This window comes from Lepisosteus platostomus, chromosome 6 (genome assembly GCF_059453375.1).
Source record: "Lepisosteus platostomus isolate fLepPlt1 chromosome 6, fLepPlt1.hap1, whole genome shotgun sequence".
NCBI classification, from domain to species: domain Eukaryota; kingdom Metazoa; phylum Chordata; class Actinopteri; order Semionotiformes; family Lepisosteidae; genus Lepisosteus; species Lepisosteus platostomus.
In genome coordinates this window covers 66,105,722-66,125,200 of record NC_142616.1, presented here as the reverse complement: position 1 = coordinate 66,125,200, position 19,479 = coordinate 66,105,722, and the positions used below count along the sequence as shown (strand labels likewise).

At 48.2% G+C, this 19,479-nt stretch overlaps 1 protein-coding gene across 1 annotated transcript; it reads right to left on the bottom strand.

The window, feature by feature from the left end:
* Positions 1–1,680: 1,680 nt before the first annotated feature.
* LOC148662170 (aminoacylase-1-like) lies at positions 1,681–19,085 on the bottom strand. Its single transcript, XM_088637020.1, has 15 exons — positions 18,689–19,085; positions 17,369–17,515; positions 15,052–15,116; positions 14,468–14,572; positions 13,934–14,028; positions 12,549–12,625; positions 11,477–11,566; positions 10,984–11,040; positions 10,154–10,227; positions 9,338–9,387; positions 7,763–7,907; positions 6,099–6,167; positions 5,417–5,496; positions 4,106–4,166; positions 1,681–3,046 (listed from the first exon to the last, which is right to left on the bottom strand). The coding sequence occupies exons 2-15, from the start codon at positions 17,508–17,510 to the stop codon at positions 2,882–2,884; spliced, it is 1,275 nt and encodes a 424-aa protein (XP_088493146.1). The 5' UTR covers positions 17,511–17,515; positions 18,689–19,085; the 3' UTR covers positions 1,681–2,881.
* Between the last annotated feature and the right edge of the window lie 394 nt (positions 19,086–19,479).

Sequence of the window (19,479 nt, the reverse complement as noted above, 5' to 3'; positions counted from 1 at the left end):
TGGCAGCGGATGCAGCGAGGCTAGTACTTGTGTGACCGGACCAGTCTGCCGTTCCCTATCCCAAACATTCTGGGGGACCATCGGATTTTAGAAGATCTTCTAGAGGACCGCTCAAAATCATTACGAAAAAAATCATCACATATACAATCCTTTGGTTCTAAAATTTCCAGGCCCGAGAACACGTCCGAGCTTGGCTTTGTATGCCCCGTCCGGCTCCAACGTTTATTCATCACTTGGTCGCTGTGACAACGTTCTCCTTAATCAGAGACAGAATCAGCGCCCTGTCAGCAACTCAACTCTGGCACATTAAAGGCAAACAGGGGACTGCTATATGATACGAGCACAGCAGAAAAGGATCAATTATAGTTACAGAAAAAGTTAATTTAATAATATTGAAAGAGAATGTTCTTTTAGATGCACGTTCAGGGGATAAGTTAATTAAGACCGAAGCTCTACAAAAGTCGGCAAGAATTGAATCTGAAAAGATAAGTATAACAACAGAGCAGAGAAGAGCAACTGACTGAAATATGAATATGAAATGAAAGTCAGGTTTTAATCTTTTCCTTTTCCTCCCCTCTGCAGGACTGGATCAGTGTGCATGTCTTGAAAAAGACTCCATCAGACCCTCATATCTTCTTTCTACGGCCTTACTGGATCAGAGCATGCAAATCGTGTCCTATCTATCTTCCTTCTATAACCCCATCTCCACGGCATTATACCAGCTTTTGTCAGTGCGTCCCTGCAGCCTCAGCACAAAATTAACCCTAGACAGACTCAGGGCTGATACAATCAGTGCGGATCCCAGCCTCTGCAGTGCTTCGTGGTAATTACAATCATCCCTGTTGCTTCTCAGTTGAGACAAGTAGGAGAGGAAATGTCTGTGTCGGACGAAGAGGCAGCACGGACCAACCACACGCGCTGAAACTGCTGTATCTACAAGGCACAAGAAACTGGCGATATCAGTATAGGATGAAAACAATCTGCAAAATAATTTAAAATAAGAGTTTTTTTTAAAATACCCTACTCTGGATTTCCTGCAACCCTGAAAATGTGTTGGAAATACTTTAAAACGAGTTGCCTAAAATATTTACGGTTCTCTGGTAGCTGTACAAAGCATCAGGAAGAGTTTAGATACCGCTGAGAGTCGCCATGAGGGGGTGTTAAAATTAGGCGGAGCAGAGAGGCAAAACACTCAGGACCGTGTCGTGAAGATGGAAGACCCGCGGAGACAGAGTGTCGTCCTCACTAACTTCACCGACGGCCTCGGCAAACCTTAAAACATCTCACCCTCGATTCTTCGAGATGAAAGGCGCTACACAAATGCAAGCAATCTGCCTCTCATCTCCTTGTTTTTGAATGCTACACAGATGCGTGTTCCTGCACGTTAGCGTGCTTCACTGCCGCTGTGTATCTGCAAAAGGCACAACAGCTGCTGTCCTGCTCTGCCAGCAGTTTAACGCTCTAGGATTGATTTCTCTGACCTGAAGAATAACAGAACAGACAAGTAACTGAGAATCACCCGTCTCCGTCAGTGCGAGAAAAAGCAGTTGAAAGAGCACAGAGATAATCAGAAATATCACTCGGAGACACAGGCACCATCACATCGCCAGTAATGCCACTGCTCTGGTTTGAGCCTGACAGTCTGCACTCTTAAAGGAAATGCACCTTCATTTGGTCCAATACTGAGAGATTTTTTTTTTATTGTTAAGTTTGGTATACAAGGCGATAATTAAAAGAGCAATTTATTTATGTACAATTGCAATTGCAATGCAATTTGAAAAAAAAATCTACAGAATACATTCTTTAGCAAATTCAGCAGAGTTAAATATTTATTGGGAGTAAGCTATTTGGATTTCCGTGCAGCAGTCAACCTACAGCTACAGGTGGAGATGAAAAACAAACTGTAATACAGAGATTAATTACATATGATCGCATCGTGGCTCCCTGAAGTTAGAAAGGGGGAGCTATTTGGTGTGAGTTGCTTATTGTACCATTTTTACGGGGCTGCCAGACTCTTACAGTAACTGTCCTTTCCCTGCCTTGACTGGCTGATCACACTCTGCAGCACAGCCACTCTACGCAGTGGCAAAATGCAAGCGATGGTGTCCTTTCCCTGACGTTATTGCTGCTTGGGAAGACTCAATAAGCTGGGCCCTGTAATTTTCCACCTGGGTGAGCTCTGCTGCGAGTATGCCATTGTGTGGCAGAGGAACAGATGACCAGTGAGGGCACCTGTGTATGGGGGGGGGTGTGTGTGTGTGTGTGTGTGTGTGTGTGTGTGTGTGTGTGTGTGTGTGGTTTTGTTGCAAGTATGCGTGAGAGAGTGCAGAATCGATCTGAGATATATTTATAGTTTGTGTGTAGTGTGTGAGGTGTGTGTGTGGTGTCTGTGTGTGAATTATGTGGTGTTTTGTGTAGTGTCTGTAGTGTGTTTAGTGTGCAGTGTGTGGTGTGTTTGTAGGGTGTATGTAGTGTGAGTGGTGTGTTATTGGTGTGTAATGTGTTTAGTGTGCAGTGTGTGGTGTATTTCTAGGGTGTGTGTGTGTGTTGGAGAAACGGGGAGAGCCGGACAGCTGCAGTGTTGAAGCAGTGAAGGCAGGACTGGAGAGCAGCTCGGCGGGTTCGAGCCCAGACCAGACACCTCCTCCCGGGGCCCGCTGGGAGACGCGCCCGTCGGCACAGGCAGCAGAGTGGTGGGGGTGGGGGGGGGAGGGGAGGGGAGCCCAGCCGCAAAGCCACGCCTGGCGATCCCGAAGCGGGCAGGAGACGAGCGCGCCGATCGAGAAGCGGGGAGCAGGGCAGGGCAGGGACGTGGGGGTGAGGTCCTTGAGTCCGGGGAGCTGCAGAGGCCCGAGCCCCCAGGAGACGGGGGGGGGCACGCCTAGGCTTCACCGGGCAGGGGCGGCACGCCAGCCAGGGCGGGCAGCAGCCCGTGGTAGATGTCGATGCCCCGCAGGAAGACCTGCTCGTTCAGGAACTCGTTGTGGTCGTGCAGCAGGATCGGGGTGCGGTTCATCGGGGAGAAGCCGATGGCCGGTATGCCCATCTGGGGAGAGGAGAGAAGAGGGGGCGGGGTGGGGGTCACACTGAGGGGGCTCCCCCCCCCCCGGGGTCTGGGCTGATCAGCTCCCCCCCCGGCCTGAGACACGAGTTCTTGCTTCTCACCGGGCGGCGCAGAACAAACCCAGTGAAGGTTCAATCGGCTTGTGAGCCTGACTCGGTCAAGGAGGAAGCACGCAACTCCCCGGCGGGTGATAATAATAATAATAATTGCTTACACTTATATAGCGCTTTTCTGGACACTCCACTCAAAGCGCTTTACAGGTAATGGGGACTCCCCTCCACCACCACCAGTGTGCAGCCCCACCTGGATGATGCGACAGCAGCCATAGTGCGCCAGAACCCTCCCCACACACCAGCTCTCAGTGGGGAGGAGAGCAGAGTGATGAAGCCAATTCATAGAGGGGGAGTATTAGGAGGCCATGATTGGTTAGGGCCAATGGGAAATTTGGCCAGGACACCGGGGTTACACCCCTACTCTTTTCGAGAAGCACCCTGGGATTTTTAATGACCACAGAGAGTCAGGACCTCGGTTTTACGTCTCATCCGAAGGACGGCACCTGTTTACAGTATAGTGTCCCCATCACTATACTGGGGCATTAGGACCTACATGGACCACAGGGTGAGCGCCCCCCACTGGCCCCACTAACACCTCTTCCAGCAGCAACCTTAGTTTTTCCCAGGAGGTCTCCCATCCAGGTACTGACCAGGCTCACACCTGCTGAGCGTCAGTGGGCTGCCAGTTGTGAGTTGCAGGGTGATATGGCTGCTGGTGATGGTGTCCTTCCTCTTGATCAGACAGGGATTCGAGCCCCCGACCCTGATGATCTCACCTGCACAACCCGCCCCTCAGGCTGCAGCACAGGTGAGTTCTGGCTGCTATTGCTGCACCACAGCGCCCCCTGCTGGTCAGTCAGCCAGCGGCGATGAGCTCAGGATGGGCACGGCCCGAGCAGACTTCACCGACAGGGCCGGCAGAAGGTTCTTGACGGGTAATTCGACCGTCGTTATCTGGGACTGTCGTAAGCTAATGGAGGAAACTTACCGCTCGGATGAAGCGGCTATCGGTAGCGGCTGGAAAGATTTCCGTTTTTAAAGTCATGTTCCTGAGAAAACAAAAGAGGGAAATGATTGATTTTTTCCCTAGAGAAAGAAATGTTAACAGGCACACCTGATAAAGTACGGATGTCTTATCTATTTTTAAAATAACCCGTGAGTGTTGCAGAAGAACAAAATGTTCTGCTTCTGTTCTTTTGTACATTTCGTTTTGTGTGTCCCAAGCAGATGACACAAGTGCTGGGTCTTCACATCTCCAATCGAAAGTGTCTGCCTGGGCTATAGGATTTCCTGGCAGCAGTGGTTTTGTGCACATTACATGCACGCTCGGGCCACACACTGTATCTGAAGTGCCTGCTTAAGAGAAAGTGATTTACGGTTGACAAAAACATATAAACACAATGCAGAGGCGTATCCGCCAGTTAGAAACCTATCCGGCCCGTAATGGAAACCCGCGGCCGAGGAATGTGCCTGAGTATTCCCATTTATGAAGTAAGTGCGGAGCAATCACAGAACCAATCACATCAAGAGTCCCGTCTCAGACAGATGTACAATTCTGCAACCTTTATCCTCCTGCAAATCACCGGGATCCTGGCTGAATGAGTCATTTATTCCAAACACAATTACCCAGTGCTTGCATCTCCCCATTTCCGTGACTCCCAGTGACACAGCGTCTCCGGGCCCCTCTTCATTGACAACACAGATTAAATAGCCTGGGAGCCACGGGCGCTTTTGTGATTGATCATCACCGGTTTTCACCTGCCTTCCAGTGTACAGCGATCTGCATAATCATCTGGTGCTCTTAACTGTGAAGAGTGGGATGGGGGGGAGCACACCACTCATTTTTCAGCAGTAAATAAATGCCACACACTTGGGACGGAGGTTGCTCTCACTGAGACGTAAATACGAAAAAGAATTCCCTAGACTCCAGGTCACACAAGGACCTTGGAAAAGCTCAAGGCCGGTTTTTAGCGCTGTAATCAACAAGTCTGTCCTCTTACAGGAAAAGATGATCCCTGTAACCATAACACTTTTTTTTTTATAAGTTGCTCTATAGGTGTTGCTAAAAAAACGATTCGATTTTTTTTTCATGCTCTGCATTGCAGTCATTTCCGTATTTGTAAATAAGGTCCTGCCTGCAAACACCGTGCTGGATTTAACTGCATTCGATTGCTCTTTTTCGTTTATTATCAGGGTCTGGCCTCTGCCGAGCCACGTCCGTGAGATCCACCAGCCCAGGGCTGCGTGGGAGAGCTCTGTCCGACAGCCCCACCACGGGCTTTCAGAAGACCACACTCACATGGCGCCGCAGGCCGCAGTGAAGGCTTTCCACCAGGGGTCGCTCTCTGCCGTCGATGTCACGTCCTGCTGCATGTGTTTCTGATCGGGGAGAAAGCAGGGTAAGAACCAGGAAAGGGGGCTCTCTGATTGGGGCCAGTCCCCAACAGAGGTGTGTGATCCTGGGCAGAGCTGAGAGACTTTGTATCTGTAGGCTCTCTCGGTCTCTCTGAAGCACTCGCACCTGAAGAGCTGGAGGAGAGCTATTACACTGCTCCATGTCATCAATACCGATCCGATTCAGAGTTAAACAGCAGCCCTCCAGGACATGACTTTCACTATTAAGACTATTACAAAAGAGCAACATGCCTCAAAAGTATAAATACACAGCCGGTTTAGACACAAGATTATCCGTATGGCCTCTGGCCTTCCAATCTCTCAAGAACTTATGTTGTCCTTTTTTCTTAATGCTTCCGATGAGTGTTTATTACAGACCAGGTGTAATAAACCTCAGCCAGGTGAGCTGTTCTCACAGACTACAGATAACTCCTGTGAAGTCTAAGCCAACACAAGCAGAGAGCACGTGTGAGTTAAAATAATAGGGTATTTTAGCAGGTGAACCCATCTCCTGCCTCTAGTCCCGTCCCTGCGAGTCTAGCAGGAGCTCAGGTCGGTAAGGGCCACGCAGGTGACCTCGGCCTTACCTGGGCAAACTGGTACGTGATGCCATCTCCCGCCACCCGGCACCACTCCTTGATCTGCTCCTCAAATTCCTGCCAGGCAGAGAAGGGGGGAGGGCCGCTGAATATGTGGCCCTCACTCAATGGCTTCGCTTGGCTGCGAAGTATCGTGGTGATTCGTGCCGGAGTGCGAACAACACAGTACGGGCACAGCCACAGTCTTCTGGCATGCCTAGCCCTAGTTATAGACCGACACCCATTTCTAAATGACGCACCGGGGAAGATCGAGTCCAGAAGGATGAAACCCGAGATCAATTTGCACACACCGTTTCGAATCTTGCTTGAAACTCTAAAGGCTGTTTTGTGGAATAAGGTCCCTGCTTGGCTCAGGGGAAGTTCGACCATCATTTCATTCATGTAATTCCTTCCTTCCTCAGAAAGGAGTTCATGTAACTGGGGTCTGAGGCTCCTTGCCTCATGTCTATTCCCTTGTGCTCTTTGTTCTAGTTTTGCCATCTCGTATTTTTCTTCCTTTTTTTATCCATGTTTTTTACTTGCCCTGTAAAAATGCTTTTGAAACATACTTTTGAAGGCGCTATATAATAAATAAAGTAGTAGTAGTAATAAAAATATTAACTAAGTCTCGGTCTTGCATTTTTCGTCTTTTCTTTTTAAGCAGGGGGGGCTCCCAGTTTCTTTACAGTGTCTGTGGTTTCCCGGTGAATCACACAGGACTCTGCTGGCTGCTGCTCATTTCACTGTGCCTGAGCTACAAGCACGGCGCCGAGAGACATGCCGATTTCTCAGTCCCGAAGCTGCCCTGCGGCACCCTGCTTCAGCCTACAGTGCCTTTTCCACATTGGAGTGCTTTTATCTGCGCAGGGAAGCGAGAGATGTCTTGACAGGCCTGTCTTATAGGGACATGAGCTGTGCACTAATCACGCGGACAGCAATCTGTAGGGTACAAATCCCCTCAAGTAAACCTTAATATTTAATTAGTAACTTCCCCTCTAGGAGGATCCAGATAAATACCTGAAAGCACCAGTACTTAAGTACCAGTTTCATTTAATTACATGCTTAGAATTTGTCACAGATGCATGTGAAACTACTTCCACACTTGTAGCTCACAGTAAACCAGTGAGCCCTTCATTAAAGCGAATGTTTTAAACTGAGAATATTTAATTCCTTGGTAAAACTCTCCATAAATCCCCAGTAATCACAACAAGTACATTTTGCACCATACAACAGAGCCTGTTTTACATTTTCTTGTACTAAAATTAAAAATGATTTGTACTTGGTAAAATTAAGTTGCAGGATGCAAAGAGGATCCAATTGCTTCAACAGCAGACCACCACTCTGATCAGTCTCATGTGAAGTTTCTTCCTCTGTCCACTAGATGGCAGCAGAACTGCATGTCTTAGTCACGTACACGTGTGGAGCGGATTCTGCTCTCCAGACGGATCGCACAACAGAACTTGTGCTGCCCCACTATAACCTGCGCAACTGAAAGAGTGTGGGTGCTGGACTGCCGACTGCTTCAATTGCTCAGTACTCTATGTGCAAAACTGAATAAATGCTGTAGTGCATAAAAAAAACTGAGTTTCAGAAGATGCGAGTAAAGGAACGGAATGCAGTCAGTGTGCCCTAGGCCCCATCAATGCATCCCACCTTCTCCCCCTGCTCCGTACCTGGAGGTCGGCCGTGGGTGGGATCCGGATGTCGAAGCTGACGTCCATTTCTGCGGGAATGACGTTGTAGGCCACGCCCCCCTGCAGCTTGGTCATGTTGACGGTGGTGACGTCGCCCAGCGTGAGGCACTCGCTGGTGTTCAGCCTGAAACAGACCGGGTCAGTCTCAGCGCAGAGCGGCAGGCACACAAACAGGCTTCTGTGAGCAACCCCCGGAAAAGCTTCGTTTTTGAAGCAGCTCGAATTGTGCGTGAACACAGTGCACTTAAGGGAGCAGGAATCTATAGATCCTTGTTTCACCATGAATTAAGAAATCATCGATTTTGTCAAAATTAACACCCTAGACAGGCATTAATGAATACCCTCCAGTCAACGAGATAAGGAAATATATCTAAAAGTGTACATACGTATAAGGATAATTACTGATATGCAAAATGATCCCAAAACCTAAATGGCAGCCATACCTTGAAGAACACAGGAAGAATAAAAGCAGGAAATTCCAGTAAGAATGAAATTAATCAGAAAAAGAATACATCAACATTCTGCAAGAGCTAACAGATTCCTGTTCCCCTTCATTTCCAGGTAACTCTTTTGAACCAAGGAAGGTGACACACTGATCGGACTGCCATACCACAGAGGACAATCCAAACCTCAGAAAACTCCAGAGAAATGGATCTTTTTCTGGTGCCTTTAAAAAAAAAAACTGGAACAGAAGTGAAAAGGGACAAGGGACATCTCTGTGCAGACGTGCAGGGCACAGCCTGGTCCCGGAGCGCACCAGCTGGGAGGAACGAATGTACTCGACAGGAGACAATAGTGTGTTTTTAGCTCCAGTGCTACAAATGGATTGTCAGGGGCTGAGGCGGGTTACAGAGGCAGCAGAGAGAAGGGCTCGTTTGGGAAAGAGTGGCTTCCACTAGCGAGATAACAGGGCAGGGGAAAAAAACAGCACAGACCCTGGCTCTAGACTCACGAGAGAATCATTCCCGATTGTTGCTTACCTGCCTAGTCGAGTTTTAAGGTCAATTCAATTGATCACCGGTGGCACGGGGCTTAAAATATATGATCGTAGCCCACCTTATCTCACAGGCTTTTCTCATTATGTTGTCAGTCACCGTTTTTCAGAAAAAGTGCAAGAGACGACATCCAAAGTGAATGTGATTTATTTGTTTCATTTCGACGAATCTGCGGTCAGATGTCTGGTTCTTATCTTCACAGCCCTGGAGTTTATTGTAGAAGAGCACACACCAGCTGTACGGGTGTGTAATGAGATTTTGGGGTGCTAACGGTTTAATTTAGGATGTTTCCAGTACTGTTGAACATGCTGCCATCTTGCACTGGGGTGAGATCATTGTTAAGTCAGGGGTTTGACAGTAATGTTTGATGGGTGTAAATTGATGTGCATTTTGTTGTGCTTCCTTGGTTTTATATCTTGAAAGGATCACTCCTCTGAATGTCCCCGAGACTGAAGTTTAAAGTGATGTCACACCTCCTCAGCCCAGTGAAATGACTCGCTTCCTACGAGAGTGCGTGTCTGCAATGTTGTCCCGCCAGAGAACCGAGTCGGGATCTTACCGATTTTTCTCTCGCTCCCTGAAATCCAGGAATGAGTTGATGATTTTGCGCTGTGAAGGAAAAAAAAAAAGATTCTGGTATAAAGTCGGCGGAGAGTTCTGTCAGAGCAATTTGGTGGCAATGAACTTCGGGTTTCAACACTTGTGAAACGGAGTGCATTTAAAACTGCGAAACTGAAAGCAGGAAGCACTTCTCCATACAAAGTATTGTGGGAAATTGGCACACTGGGCTCCTGACAACAAACCTCACTGGGAGGCAGAATAGCAGCGATCCCAAGAGCGGGAGCATTCACCACTAGACCTCTGTCAAATCGATTCATTACCCCCAGAGCTAACCGACAATAAAACAGTCAATAAAAACCAATAAAACGATTAAGCGATCAATGTCGTTATGCATTATCAATACTTCGGCTGTGGAGGCTTCTTTGGGTGCACGCCTGAGGAAGGACCCACAGCCGAAACGTTGCGTCTCCTTTCTTCTCTTTTCAGCAGGGAACAAACCTGTTACTTGTCCCGTTGCAGCCTGCGCCTGCTGACGCAGCTCCCCGCCTGAACTACATGATCAACACTTCCCATCTCTGCTGCTTTTAATGTTAATTATTTGAGAGCTTGAGCTCCTGCGATCAGTTCTGACAAGCCAGTGATGGAGGCGATGGATGGACCAGACATGCTCAGGGCTCAGGTGACTCGTTGATGAGTGGACAAGACACCCTGGGCTGCCCCAGCTAAGGGCTGGGTGGGCTCTGCGAATCAGTGGGCGACAGTCTCTCACTCGTAACGCTTCGTACTTCCTCCCCAGTTTGCCATGTGCCCTTACCAGCTTCTCAGCAGCCGTGTTCTCCACAAATCTGGAGCCGTGTCCTGGGCTCCCCGTGCACTTTATGGTGATCCCTGCAAAATACGCTGAGAGTCGGAATTCCTTTGACAAGCAACAGCTCTTTTTTAAAAAAAAAGAAAAAGCAAAGCCTTTAGCTCCACCTAATGTGAGGCCCTGAAACACAGAGAAGCATTTTTGATGAGAGGGATGTAGTTTTTACCAACAAGATTACACAGATTTGGAGTAATAAAGATGCCAAGATACATAAATCCCTCCTCCACGAAATAGAAGGTGGATAAGGATCTAATATTCGCATTTGGGGAAAAATTCCTAATATATATATTATATATAATATAAGGATGAACACTGCTGTCTCTGGTGTCTTGGTGGGGGAAGAAGAACACAAAATCTCCCTTTATGCCGATGACGTTCTCTTACTTATAGCAAGGCCAGAACAATCCATTCCTGCTGTGTTGCAATGTATTTCACAACGCAGTCATGTTCCTGGTTATAAAACGAACCTATCGAAATCACAGGCATTGCCCAGAGAAGCACCGCGAGCCGAATTCGGATCTGCTGCGGGATCGTGCTTCAGGACGTCATCCATGCCGTCCTGACCCATGGGGGGGCCACCTGAGCTCCCGTCTCTCCCAGCGTCCGCGCACCGAGAGGACTAAGCCGCCGCGGACTAAGCGCCGCCTCCGTGGGCGCGCTCGACGCGAGCAGCCAAACATTCGGAAAAGCAGGCACTGCTGGTGCATCCAATGTGCAACGGGCTCCTGTTCTAGAGCGGACATACCAGTGAGCGCCGTGCAGCAGAAGATACTTACACCACGGGTTTCTCTCGCCATAAAACACGGTGAACGTTTCCTCGGGGTTAGCCAGACCTACAGAGAGCCAAAAACTGCATCAGGCTTTTATGGTGTCAGAAGGCACAAGTGGACACTGCATTTAAAACAGAGAACAGGAGGCCTGTGGGAGTGTGGAACGAGCTACTCAGCCATGCCCTCGAAGCCGATACGCCGGTTTCTTTCAAGAAACAGCTGGAAGAGATCCTCAGACCTGTTAGCTACTGCCAGATACTGTAGGTATGTGGGCAGAATGGCCTCCTCTTGCCTGTAGCCTTTCTTATGTTTTTGAGTCCTTATTTTATCGTATCAATATCAATACGCAAAATTCCCGCAAAGCAGATGAAGTTCTTTCCATCGTCAGCGTGACTGACGCTAAATCCATTTCCACACGCCGCAGTCAATAGGTCGATTTCTATTGCGCACAGCAGTTTTTTTTTCCCCCGCGCATCACGAAGAGACCGATCTCAGTTACCTTCATCCAGCGCAAAGCCAACGTTCAGAGCACGGAACTCTGGGTGATTCACGAACGCCTCCATTCCCTTGTGCCCCCCGACCTCTTCGTCTAAAAGCACAGATGAGGAGGAATCACACAAACAAAACGTGCTGGACAGAACACCTTCAATACTGGCAACACCAATATTGGTGGTAGTGGTATTAGTAGCAACAGCTAGTGTTATAACAGCCTTAGTAGTATTAGTAGCAGTAATTGTAGCAACTGCACTAGCATTAGTGGTAAAGAAGTACTAGTATCAGTGGAGTAGTTGAAATGGTGGTAGTACCACTCGCATTCTGAGTAGTTTAAAACCCTTTATGGCCTGAATTTTTATTTGTGTAAGGAAGAAACAATATAGGCATGCTTCCTTATAGTTGTACGACTATATTTACAGGCAATGAGAAGTGTCTACAGACGTCCAGATTGGTGTATGCGCACCTACTGTATGCTGAATGAACCCACGTTGAAGATGCTGATGTTATCAGGTTGTCAGATGTTTTTTTAACACAAGGTTTGCAAACAATGTTCTATTAGATTCATAAAGTAAGTAGGACACATTTGTAATACAAAGATTCAGCTGCAAACAAATGGCTCAAGATTTCGATGAGAAAAAAACATTTTATTTATGTTTATTATTTAAACTAATATATTAATTTGTGGAACTCAGGAAAGCAGCTCTTTCAAAGGAGAACATTTTAGAGTGCACACTTTGAATGCGGTCGAGATTCAGTTGTTTTTAAATGGTGCACAGTTGCACAGCTGTCCCTTTAGGAGACTGACTCTGTCCATCTTGACTCTGCAGACTCTTTCTGCAGGTGGGGCTTTCAAGTCCCGACAGGCCATAAAGGGTTTAAAACTCCCATTAAACTCTTATAAGACTAAGACCTTATTTAACAATGAAGCCATCCGCGCCTCCCCTTAATAACAAGTGCTGTGCTAGATTAAAGGGAAGCATCTCACGTTGGTTTTTACTTTAAGACCAACGCCCCTCTCCATAAAGGTCTGGATTGAAAATAAAAAAAAGCTTCAGGACTACTGATCCGAGTTTCACCTGGAACAAACATCAAGTGCACAGTGCGAGCAAGTCTCCTCCCTTCCGATTTCAGCCTTCGGATCGCTTCGATGTACCTGGAAAAACCACACACACACACACACACTCGTCTGACTCTGGACAGCTTGTCAGGCCCCGATTCACGGCCGATTTAGTAACCGTCAGCCAGTTCTCTTGGTACAGCCTTGGCCACTTCACATCCACAGTTCACATCCATGAGGGCTGCACTGCGGGTTCTGCAAGAGCTGCTCCAAAGCACCTCCTCTTGAGGGTCGCTTAAAGAGCCTCAGATGCGATTAATTAAAAACCCATCATCTGTGTGTGTTGGGTATGCTGGCATTCTTGCCAAGCTTTTATGTTTAATCTCAAGCACCTAGCCTCAACTTAGCCAGTGGACTTCCTAAAAGGGGAAATGCAGGTCCAACGTCTCAGACCACTTATTACCCCTGATCTGGCGAGAGCTCCCAGGAATTGTGATGTGATGTGGCCCCTCCTGCTCACGAGTCTCCGTAATGTCTAATGCAATGCGATATATCACAGGCGAATAAGTACAGGTTGTGCAGCAGACATTTCACAGCAGAAATGTTCCAACGTGATCTGCAGGCAGAGTTAACAACTAAGCAGTATTTATCAGCAAAATCATCTTGAAGTCGAGAATAACATTTCTATTGGATTAAAAGAGATGTATTCACAAGCCTGCTTGTTTACAGTGTAACAAGGCTGCATCACGTAGCCGAACATTTTGTTGCCTCGTTCTGAATCCCAGAATCCACCACACCTATTTTTTTATGGAAACTGGGGGGTTTACACATGACTGAGTACATTTTACTTTCATTGCGGGTTGAAATCCCGATTCTTTCCAACCCCAAAGCGTAAAAATAGCCTTGCAGTTCCCCCCTTAAGGCAACACAGATAAATCGTAACAATCTAGAAAAGGGAATTGCATTAACATACTGTAACATAAGATCACTAAATTAGCCCTATACAATTTCCTGCATTAAGAATTTGTCTTTTCGCAGACCCCAGCTTGCTCTCCATGAGACACACAGACAGGGAGAGAAGCTGGGGGTCAGAGCACAGGGTCAGCCATTTATACAGCACCCCTGGAGCAGTTGGGGTTAAGGGCCTTGCTCAGGGGCCCAACAGAGTAGGATTCCTCTGCCGGCCGCGGGATTTGAACCGGCAACCTTCCAGCCACAGGCGCAGATCCTGAGCCACAGAGCCGCCGCTTCGCCCCAAGTGTCGGTAAGTGTTGAAATGTGAAGACGTTTTCTGTGTTCTAGATTTCAGCTAACGTGACTACGTTACAACTGCAGAAAACCGTAAGGGAGCTCCGCAGCTCTCTGGCCGACCCGACAGAACCCCCGAGCAGGCCTGGCACTCACTGGATGGTGACGCACTTCATGTCCTGAGCCCCCCTGGCAAAGATGTTCCCTTCCTTGTCCTTGACGGCGGCGAATGCGTCGTATTTCCACTGCTCCTGCAGGGCACCAGAGGGGAGAAAGAGCGTCTGAGTCTGAGGCTGAGCCAGGCCACATCTCCTTCTCACCCAGCTGTCCCCTCCCCTCCAGACTGGGAGGCTTAAACAAGAAGAAAGTCAGATTTCCTGCTCTGTTTCTTCTGCCAGTGTGCTTGATTTATCAAACCTAACGACCAAAACTGCACTTTATCTCCCTACACCAAGCAGAGCTCAGCTCGGATTCCTCCATAACTCGGAGCGCCCTTCGATTTTATTCCAAGCTGGAAAAAAAGAAGCCTAAACTCTCTTTGCCCCGTCCGACAAGGCTGTGAGTTTCAAAGCTGCGTCTGACTGCCTGTGTTCATTTCGGAAAACGAGAAAGAGGCTTTCCACGGGAACTCCAAAAAAGAGCTTGGAGCTCTTCCCGCGAGTGTGCCGGGCTCGGAGGGCCCCCCCTGACCTGGAAGACGGGCACCACGTCCGTGTGGGAGTTCAGCAGCACGGATCTGAGCCTGGGGTCGGTGCCCTCCCACGTGACGATGGCCACAATCCGGTTAGGACACACCTGAGGAACAACACGGACGATGGCGCTTGAGAAACACAATCAGATGTGCGAGGGAGGATCTCCCCAATTCCTAAGATAAGGAAAATATTAACACAAGAATCACTCATTCCGATTGTTGTTTTTTTTCCCCACATGGCAGTGATGAGAAAACTACAGACTGAGAGGAACACCCACAGAGGGGTTTGTGTTCACTGATTCAGCCTGGAGGGTTCATGGCACAAAACCGTCTCGCAGAAAATGTGTGTCCTGCAGTCACCAGACACGGTAGAAGGGACTGTACGAAGGCAGGTGCACACTGGGAAATTCTCCAGTTCTGCTTCCTAGGAATCTGTGTCAATATCGTCCCTGAGGACTTCCTGTAGACCAGTTTCTAAAGAGAGGAGGAGTTCTTGTAGGTGTGCGACGGAATCTAACAGCAGTGTGGAACTGGCTGTGCTGCACCTCATGACAGGACACAGCAGCGAGGAACAGCCCCCTACCTCCACTGTCCTCATTGGCAGCTCCAGCTCCCCAGCAACCCGATCTAGGAACTTCAGAGCCGCGTCTGGAAACAAACAAGCAGAGGAACACGGGACACGCAGACGTCCCAAAATACATCAGGAGCTCAGCCACTGAAGGAACACCAGCCCTTTCCTAGTATTGCTCCGCTCTGCGCCTGTGGCTGGGAGGTTGCCGGCTCGTAATCCGCGACCGGCAGAGGAATCCTACTCTGCTGGGCCCCTGAGCGAGGCCCTTCACCCCAGCTGCTCCGGGGGCGCCGTATAAATGGCCGACCCTGCGCTCTGACCCCCAGCTTCTCTCTCCCTGTCTGTGTGTCTCATGGAGAGCAAGTTGGGGTCTGCGAAAAGACAAATTCCTCAAGCAAGAAATTGTATATGGCCAATATAGTGATCTGATCTTATAAGCAACTGTCTCCTTGAAAGGGGCTCCAGACTGCATGTAGAGTAGAGGAGTTTATTCCCATATGTACATGTACATTGGAATTCATATTAATGCTTATTTATATCTTATTTATTGATGCTCCTGTTCTTATGTGCGAAGCCTATGTCATGTGCAGGAGCTACTTTTGTATTTTACAGGCTCAAGGACAGGAGCTGAATGCATATTTCTGTGGTGGTGGTGGTTGCCTGGCTTTAAAACAATTTATGCAACTAAACAAATATTTGAAATAACCCATGCGATCCCGCCCAGCTCCGCAACATTTTCAAGCCACCTGCTGAGACACGCCACTACATTCTGAAACACCATCCATGCTCACTTAAATGGGGTGTTCCTTCAAAACAAATGCATCCGATGCAGCAGAATATCTGCAAGACAGCAGGGTAGAGCTGTGATTTAGCACCTTGATACTCCCGTCTCCATGTAGACTGAAGGCACAGCATGGACATATTGCAATATTGTAAGCAACAAGAGGGAATAAACACTATTGATCAGTAATGCAAACAGTGTTTTGAACTTGTAACTTTTCCTGCCAACATCTTTCAAATCTCTACTGCTCTTTAGACATTCAGAAAATCAATTCTGGATAAACAAGGTTAGACATCCTTTATTTAAAAAAATATTTTAATCTTACTGATCACATGCACTGTATATCTAAAATTTCTATTTTTTTTTCCTCCCATGATAGGACTGTTAATCCTTTCTCCCGTAGGTTTAATGATCAGGCTTGTTTAACACAAGCTGTGTAACCTTTCTCCCTAATCATTGACCATCTTTTCCACTGTAAACTGTAAGCACATTACACTAGTTTCAGAGCAAAGCTCAGGGACTCTGAACTCATACAGACAGACTCGGTTATGAGTTAAATCTTCTCCCAACACATGGGTCAAAGCTCAACCACATGTCTGAATAAACGAGGAACAAATTGTGAACTAAATTTAACTCTCTCTAGGCCGAACCAGATATATATAAAAAAACAGAAACCTAGATCAAAACTTCTTATTCTTTTACTACTTAATTTATTTATTTTTTCAGGAAAACCACAATATTCACTGGTGTCTTTGTTCTAGCTGAGCTCTAACTGAATCCACAAACAGGCTAATTTGTTGACTGTAGCCTTTGCACCTTAAGGTGCAGAAATCTTAAGGTACTGTACATATAAAACACAAACGTTAAATCAAAGAGCTCGAGTTCCCGAATTACATCAATTCGTTCGCCGACGGTGACCATGAGCTCAGCTGAAATGATGACTGGCAGGAGCCGGGGACGAGAAACCCCAAGTTTGGAATACAGGTGCACAAATCCGGTCCACTGGAGTCAGGACCCAGGTTTTCCAGGTCTCTTGAAATCGTCAACAGGTGTGAAGACTTCTGTTCCACATAGGCAAATCATTAGCTTTTTTTCCCCATTAAGGTGAATGAAAACCCCACATGCACTCCTGAACAATGTTTTTCATGGGTGATTGGAAATGTAAATCTACAACCAGCCAGCCCTGCAACTACACTGTTCTCTTTCACTAGAAGGCTGTTATTCTAGTTGGTCTGCCCAGTGGTGATGACGTGCCTTTCACTCAGTATCGGCGCTGATGTTGAGAGGGAGCTCCCCTGTCCTTAAAAACCCAGTTTGACATCACCCTGGAACTAAACCCCCAGAGCAGATGCCAAAGACACATTTTGTCTGTTTCCTCGTTTCCTCGCTTTTCGGGGGCAGTGATATGAAATCTATTCAATCTTCCGTCTCCCAAAACACCCCCAGATGAAGAGGGCGCCCCCCTATATTTTTCCGTCAGTTGCCCACGGACGCAGGGCTCGTCCCACGCAGGGGGGGGGGGAGATGGGTGAGGTGCCCCAGACTCACCGTAATCCGGCTCCGGGTGGACGGTCCTGATGCGCAGGTACTCCCGGAAGAGAGAGACAGCGCTGTCCTCGGAGTGGCCCCGGCAGGTCGCCCCACTCCCGCACCCCAGCTCCCCGCGGGTCCCGTCCTTATCCGGCAGCATGGCGGCTGTGGGGGCGACCCCGAGCAGTCAGTCCCTTACTCGCTGTCACCCCACCCCCGCCAGCTCTGCCCACGCCCGGCTTACGCTGCGCTCGAGGAGACGGTGCCGCAGGGACAGGTCAAGTGGGGTCACGGAGGAGAGTCCCGTTAAAAACGCCCGGTGGGAGTTTGGAGATCCTCCCTCATCAGCTGACCACGGATCGAGAGCTGCCCAGTCAGGGGTAAGAGGGCAAATTCTAAGCCTCTTCAAGCCCGAGGAGAGGTGGTTGAGTGTGCTGGAGCCGTTTGAAATCACGGACTTCAGCTAATTATAAACCTGTCGGGGTACTTTGGGACCCAAGGAGAAAACCGAGCAGGAAGCAAAAGGTGACACCCAGCTAGCAGATCGGTGACAGACACCAATTTACCGAAACAAAGCGCTCAGAAACACACACACACACACACAGAGAGAGAGAGAGAGAGAGAGACGCGGGTATTCCGAAAAAAAGATGATATTACCAAGAAACTGTAAGGCAAGAGAAGAAAGTAGGGGAAAACACGCGTGATGGGTCGGCCTCTGGAAAGCTCCGCGACAGCTGCAGGGGGACGCGATGTGTCCCCAGCAAAGCACAGAACAGAAAGTGTCCTGGTCCATATTTAACGACGTTAAATACACCGCATCTATTTCTCGATTTCCGCACACAGCGCAGGGACAACCTGGCCGGCGACGACGCGGGGCCACTTCACTGCGTGTTGACAAAAACATCCGGCAAGCCCTGAAGCCAAAAAACCGGTCGGGACAAGAGATTAGCACCTCTAGCTACGGCTTTTTTTTTTTTTTTTGCTTTTTCAGGAAGCAGAAAAACGACGGCGCAAGCAAACAAATCTCTACTTTTATGCAAACTAGCGGTTCTTTTAAACAAGGTGCCATAAATAAAAAAAAAACAGCACAAGCACGTCAGCGAAAGGGTCTTTAAAGAGGCTCGTTCAAGGTGGCGTTAATCCGTTAATCCGCCAGGAGTGTGCATTTTCAAAGAACCAGACGAAGAAAGTATTGACCTGTCACTCCATGTTTTTTCCTTCTATTTGAAAGGGTCTAAAGGAGCACTTGCAGTCGCTTAGCAATACGTGAAACTACAGCCAATGAAAGTTGCAGCGTAGTTTACCGGCACCGCAAATATAGAAACGGGGGGGCTTTACCTTGCTTTTCGGGCTTTTCCAATACCAAAAGTTCGGACGGATTTACTTATCCGGGCTGGTAACAATACTGTCACAGTCCGAGCGCTGCAGGCACTACACAGCCAGGGCAGCCGGCCGAGCGCGGAGTTACGGATCGGATCGACTGCTCTTCAATCCCGATTTGCTGTCCAGCCTCTTAGGAAGGGAACTTGCTAGACCGTCTGTTTTCTCCGACCGCTTTGTGCTCGGAGAAACGCGGTGAGCCCAAGTTTAGCCCGGCAAGGAAGGGGGAAGGGGGGGCAAAAGGCAAAGTACACGCTGGGCGGGACACCAGCCCATCGCAGCACAGGCGAGGTGCCGATTTAACTGAACTGTAACTGAACCCTACGAACTCCCCATTGACAGAGATGGATTCAAAACACACTGCAGATCTACACATCTGCGCAGTGCTACTCATCCGGTTGCTGGTTCGGGCTTCTGTTTCGCTTGTTTTCTTTGATCGGTCCTGAGTATCATAAACACCCGACTTGGACCCCCCAGCAGACTGGGCGTCAGCTGATCAACTGATGGCGAACGAACAGGTCATCGTGAAAGAGGATCTGCTTTGGACTGAGTTGTCTGGTTAGATAAAGGATTCATATGAGTGGTAAAAATTATTATTCAGAAACCTGGCTTGCCACAGCCTGCACAGAAGAACTGACCAAAGTACATAAAATATAAATCTGCAACTTGTTAATAATCAATTTCTTTATAGCAGTTATATATACAGCCCAGCAATCATTTAACAAATGAGCACTAAAAGTATCAAACAT